Source organism: Zingiber officinale, chromosome 2A, assembly GCF_018446385.1.
Source record: "Zingiber officinale cultivar Zhangliang chromosome 2A, Zo_v1.1, whole genome shotgun sequence".
Lineage (NCBI taxonomy): Eukaryota > Viridiplantae > Streptophyta > Magnoliopsida > Zingiberales > Zingiberaceae > Zingiber > Zingiber officinale.
In genome coordinates, this window is record NC_055988.1 from 175144859 (window position 1) to 175149855 (window position 4997).

At 36.2% G+C, this 4997-nt stretch overlaps 2 protein-coding genes across 2 annotated transcripts; both read right to left on the minus strand.

Moving 5' to 3' along the window:
* Nucleotides 1-52: 52 nt before the first annotated feature.
* Nucleotides 53-1798, minus strand: LOC122044297 (zinc finger MYM-type protein 1-like). The gene is made up of 2 exons (XM_042604807.1): nt 1011-1798; nt 53-494 (listed from the first exon to the last, which is right to left on the minus strand). Exons 1-2 carry the CDS (start codon nt 1796-1798, stop codon nt 53-55), a joined length of 1230 nt encoding a protein of 409 aa, XP_042460741.1.
* Nucleotides 1799-3985: 2187 nt separating this feature from the next.
* LOC122040312 (horcolin-like) lies at nt 3986-4997 on the minus strand. The gene is made up of 3 exons (XM_042599637.1): nt 4835-4997; nt 4549-4739; nt 3986-4444 (listed from the first exon to the last, which is right to left on the minus strand). Exons 1-3 carry the CDS (start codon nt 4902-4904, stop codon nt 4193-4195), a joined length of 513 nt encoding a protein of 170 aa, XP_042455571.1. The 5' UTR covers nt 4905-4997; the 3' UTR covers nt 3986-4192.

Here is a 4997-nt window from a genome sequence, read left to right on the forward strand (position 1 = left end):
AATATTATGAAAAGAAACTAGTACAATAATATTAAAATTTTAAAGCAACCTACTAACGAATACGTGACAATTGCATTCTTCGAGACTCCATGTTCTGAAAACGCTGTAAAATTGGCTCATTGTCGACAGTATTAAAAACATCTTTCTCGATATATACTACCAAACTATCATTCATCCATTCATCTCCAATCCTGTTTCGCAAATCTGTTTTGACAATATTCATTGCCGAAAACACTCTTTCAACAGTTGCAGTAGCAACTGGAAGAAGTAAGGCTAGCTCAATCATCCGATAAACCAAAGGAAACACACGGTTCTTCATTGTTTCAATCATTTTCTTTGCAAGAGCTCCCAAATCTGAAATGCCTTCAAACCGTTCATCTGATCTGACGTCATCAATATATGTTTCAAGCTCTTGTTCAACCAACATACGCTCATTCCAAGAAAAATCATCCTCATAAAAATGAGCCAGGCACACTAACTTCTGTACATCAAATCTAGAGAACGAGTTTCTAGGATCATGACATATAAATCAACAAATCTGTAGTTGTTTTAGAGAAACGACTATCCATCTCCTGTAGAATAATATCGATAACCTACAATTTAAAAATCAAACAACAAAAGTAAAAATTAATAAATATGTTAATGTTTAAAAGAATTTAATTGACGGTAAACAAAAAAAGAATTATGAAGTTACCTCAGAAAAGATTTCAACATGGTAGTAGTGATAAAAATTAACATTTTTTTCATCTCTCTTCAAACGACTACGGTTGTTGATGTTATCTGTCATATTAATTATTTCAATGGAATGAGTGTTACAAAACTTCTTCACATCCTCAAGTAAAATATCCCATCCAGATCAATCTCTCAACTTTTGCAATTTGCATTTCACATTATTGATCAAACGCATCACGTTCACAATATTTTGATCTTTCTCTTATAGAACGGTTGACAAATGATTTGTGATTGCCAATATACGTTTCATCAATAGTAGAATAAACACAAATTCATACCTCTCCATTCTTTCAACCAAAGTTCTACTTAAACCCTTAGAAGAACGATCACCATCATCAATCAAATTTTGAAGAACCTCTATAACAGATGGCCACATTTGTTCAATACGACATAAAGTTGAATGATGAGACCCCCATCGTGTATCTCCAGGTCTAGCTAGACTAGTTTCTTGGTTTAGTCCTCTACCAGAACTAATCTCTCCTCTTTCAAGAAGTTTAACTTTTCTATCATGTTCAAGTTGTCGAAGTTTGTCGGCCCTTTTGCAAGATGATGCAGATGTGTTCACAATCGAACCAACAATCCACATGAAATCACAAACATATTGATTTGCTTGAGCAACGGCTACAACCACTAGCTGGAGTTGATGAGCAAAACAATGAACATATAATGCATACGGATTTTCTTTCATTATCAGTGACTTTAAGCCATTAAATTCTCCAGACATATTTGAAGCACCATCATATCCTTGACCCCTCAATCTCGCCACTGATAAACCATACTTAGCAAATAAAGAGTCGATTGCCTCCTTCAAACAAGCAGCTGTAGTTGTTGCAACATGAACTACAGCCATAAATCGTTCAATCACCTCTCCATGCTTGTTCACATATCTAATAACAACTGCCATTTGCTCTTTCACTGAACAGTCACGAGCCTCATCAAGTAGTAAAGTGAACCATCTATCTCCAAGATCAGCTAGAATAGCATTTGTGGTCTCAACTGCACAAGCATTCACCAATTGCTTTTGAATTTTTGGGGCAATCATTTGATTATTTCCAGGTGCATTCATTCCAACAACTGCCGCAACTTCTGGACACTCTGAACTATACCATTTGAGCAATTCTAAAAAATTTCCTCTATTGGATGATGTCGAAGACTCATCATGTCCCTGAAAAGGTAATCCTTGTAACAACAAAAATCGAATTACTTTTAAAATGGAAGTCAAGCGTTTGCGATAAGCAACTTCAAGCTCATGTTTCCCCGATGAAAATGAATACTCCACACTTTGTCTTTGATTCTTGAAACCCTCAAACTGTATCCTTGCCTCATTGTGTGCACTACCAACTCCACCTACATGCTCATTGAATTTTTCAATTGCTTTTTTCCAATTTATGAAACCAGATCTCGTAAACACATCATCTCCTCCAAACCCTATATTACTAGGTCTAAAAAGATAACACCAGAAACAAAAGGCTGCATCCTTTGAAACACTATACTCCAACCAATCACGGTCTTTAAACCAAACCTCTCTGAAACATCTATTATCTTTACCCATTTTTTTTCTTGGAAAATTATGGCCTCGAGGTTGACAAGGGCGTATAGCAACATATTCTTTTCGAATACGATCTCTAGCACCAACATCATACTCTTCAATCAATTTTCGTAAACCAGGATCAGCAACAATTTCTACTCATTACTCAGATTTTCAATATTTTCAAATAAAATTTGTGGAGGAGGAGGTGGTGGTGGTTGTGGTGCAGGAGTAGACTCTTCATCCGGAACACTAGACGATTCAATTGAACTCCTAGGTCTCTTTGCAAAATATCTCAACATTTTCTACAAATAATAATGTATGGGAAAAAATTATCAACATAAAATAATGTGAACCATTTAACAAGAGAGGTGATAAAAAGCAACTAAATATTTAAACAATTAAAATTTTAAATTATTAATTGTATCATACATGATAATCAAGAAATAATCAAATAATTATTAAAAAAATAAAATAAAATTCAGGTATAAAAAAAAATAAAATCCACTTACCTGAAGGCTGAACCGCTGAAGACTTCACCTTTGAGCTTTGGCGCTTTGCCGCTTTGACCGGAACTCGGAAGAGAGGAAAAAAAAACCTTTGGCGTAGGACTTTCCGGCTTTGCCGTTTTGGTTGGTGATCGGCAGCGAGAAGAAACAAAGGGCAAGACCAAGATCACAAGGTTAAAGTGGAATGGAAAATAAAAATATGAAGAGATAAAGGGTGAGCGGCGGCGGAAACAAAACAAACAGAGGAGGAGAGATAAAAACAATTAAATAAATATAAAAATAAACCTTTATATAAATTATATATGGAATGGAAATATGACAAAGTGGACACGTGAATATGTGATTGTGTCAAACTGGACACGTGGTCCACAATTAATCAAATGAACTGAACTGTTCTTCTTCGTCTCTTCGTTTTCCCCGTCTCCTGCTGGCTGCTTTGATTGCAATTTTTTCTACGCCACGGTGAAGCACTCCGATTTTTTTTTTTTGGTCTGCCGGCAAGGGGGGCCCCCCCGGTACATCCGCCCCTGCTCACAAGTTTCTTACGTTCAGTAAAATTTTTGTCCTTGTTTCTGCCATCAGGACTCTCCAATGATTAAGCAAAGTTATATGTTGGTAAGTCTTCTTGGGACGGTGCGATGATTAAGACATGAGATATTACTACATGAGGTATTGGAATTGAAACTCGACGTGATCGAGCATAACTTCCTCCATGTCTTGGTCATTTGCACTAATGGCTAGTAGCCACCCGTGATTTACCTCCTCCGTGTTGATCTAGGGACGGGTTGACCAGGACACTGAGGATGAGCGAATCACCTTTTGCCACATAAGTTATATGTTGATGGTAATGACTCTGGAGAGTAATTGATGTCGTTTAATTTGACGATAAGAGTCTTCTCTCTCAATCAATACAAATTTATAAATATCTATTCAATTTATATAAATTTAAAATGATTTTTTTTGCTTATTATTTTTTTTATAAAAAAGTTTTTTTATGACAAATTATTATTATATATATATATATATAATTATTTATAATTTCGTGTCAAATTTATTTTCTTACATTATTGTCATCCATCCTTCCATTTCCTTCCGCATTTACATAATTACATTTTCTTGATGTAAGCAAAATATATTGGAATAAATTAGATCCTTAGTTGTGTTAGATCAAATGAAAATTAATTAAACTGACGATAAAAAAAAATGGAATTAAAACTGATGAGAAAAACAACACAATTTATTAGAGCAAATGAAGAAGCTAGCTAGTAGCTAGCTTGAGAACAGCAAATTAAACATACATAAAGTTAACTGACTGATCATCATCCATTTTATTTTAAAACACCGAACATACCAAATATAATTTATTTAAAACAGTAGTAGCAAAGCGAAGAAGGCAAGCCAGAATGGATGATCAGATAGCCAATTAATTAAGAGAGGAGAGTAAGACAGCAGAGACTCCGATGGCATTTATATAATTGGTGTACTGGCCAAAGAATCCAACAATTCGACCGTTAACAACTGGAACAATGAACTCCTTGCCACCTCCTGCCCCAAAAGGCCCATGTTGCTTCCCCAAGTTGGTTTTAAATCCGAGCTTAGCGATACAAGTTTCGCCGTTATAATCATTGATGGACCCAAAGATTTTGTTGATATATTCACCTCGGCCTAGTTCAAACTGCAACATCAATTGATATGATCTATAGTTAATTTATAAGCTACTACATGCATGTATATTTATACATACAGATAACTAAATAGATTGATGTTGGACGTACGTACCTCGTGGGCTTCAACACCGCCAGTGCCGCCTGCTCGGTATGATTGGACTTCGTTGTCAATAACATAGGAGATCACCAAACTGTCGACGACGGCTCCTGTCTTGACTAGGATCTTTATAATTTGGGAGGTAGGCGGACCAAGTATGTCAAAGCTGGTATCCCCGCAGCCTCCCCATGGCCCAACCTTAAGAGCTAATAATTAAAAATGGATATATCAGAATGTAGATTATATTGTCATTAATAGTAATATATCTAAGAAAAGAAAGGCATGTAATATAGACTCTCACGGATCTTCTGCTCGCTGGATTTGCATAACTCGTTGACGTCTACAGCGGAAGTTAAGCTGGCTTCAGCCATGGCTAGCTAGCTACTGCAGGCCGATCGATCGAGGATTGAAAAGGCCGAGGAGAGGAGAGGAGAGAAGAGATTATTGCGTGCAGGAGTGACACC

Bases quoted from the DNA above. Each gene is read 5' to 3' on its own strand.
- LOC122044297 (XM_042604807.1), bottom strand. From the start codon at position 1,798: ATGAATGCACCTGGAAATAATCAAATGATTGCCCCAAAAATTCAAAAG. The intron at 495-1,010 runs GTATGAATTTGT...CTCGTTCTCTAG, and splicing joins TTGGTTGAAAGAATGGAGAG to ATTTGATGTACAGAAGTTAG.
- LOC122040312 (XM_042599637.1), bottom strand. From the start codon at position 4,904: ATGGCTGAAGCCAGCTTAACTTCCGCTGTAGACGTCAACGAGTTATGC. The intron at 4,740-4,834 runs GTGAGAGTCTAT...TTTAATTATTAG, and splicing joins ATCCAGCGAGCAGAAGATCC to CTCTTAAGGTTGGGCCATGG. The intron at 4,445-4,548 runs GTACGTACGTCC...TTGATGTTGCAG, and splicing joins GCGGTGTTGAAGCCCACGAG to TTTGAACTAGGCCGAGGTGA.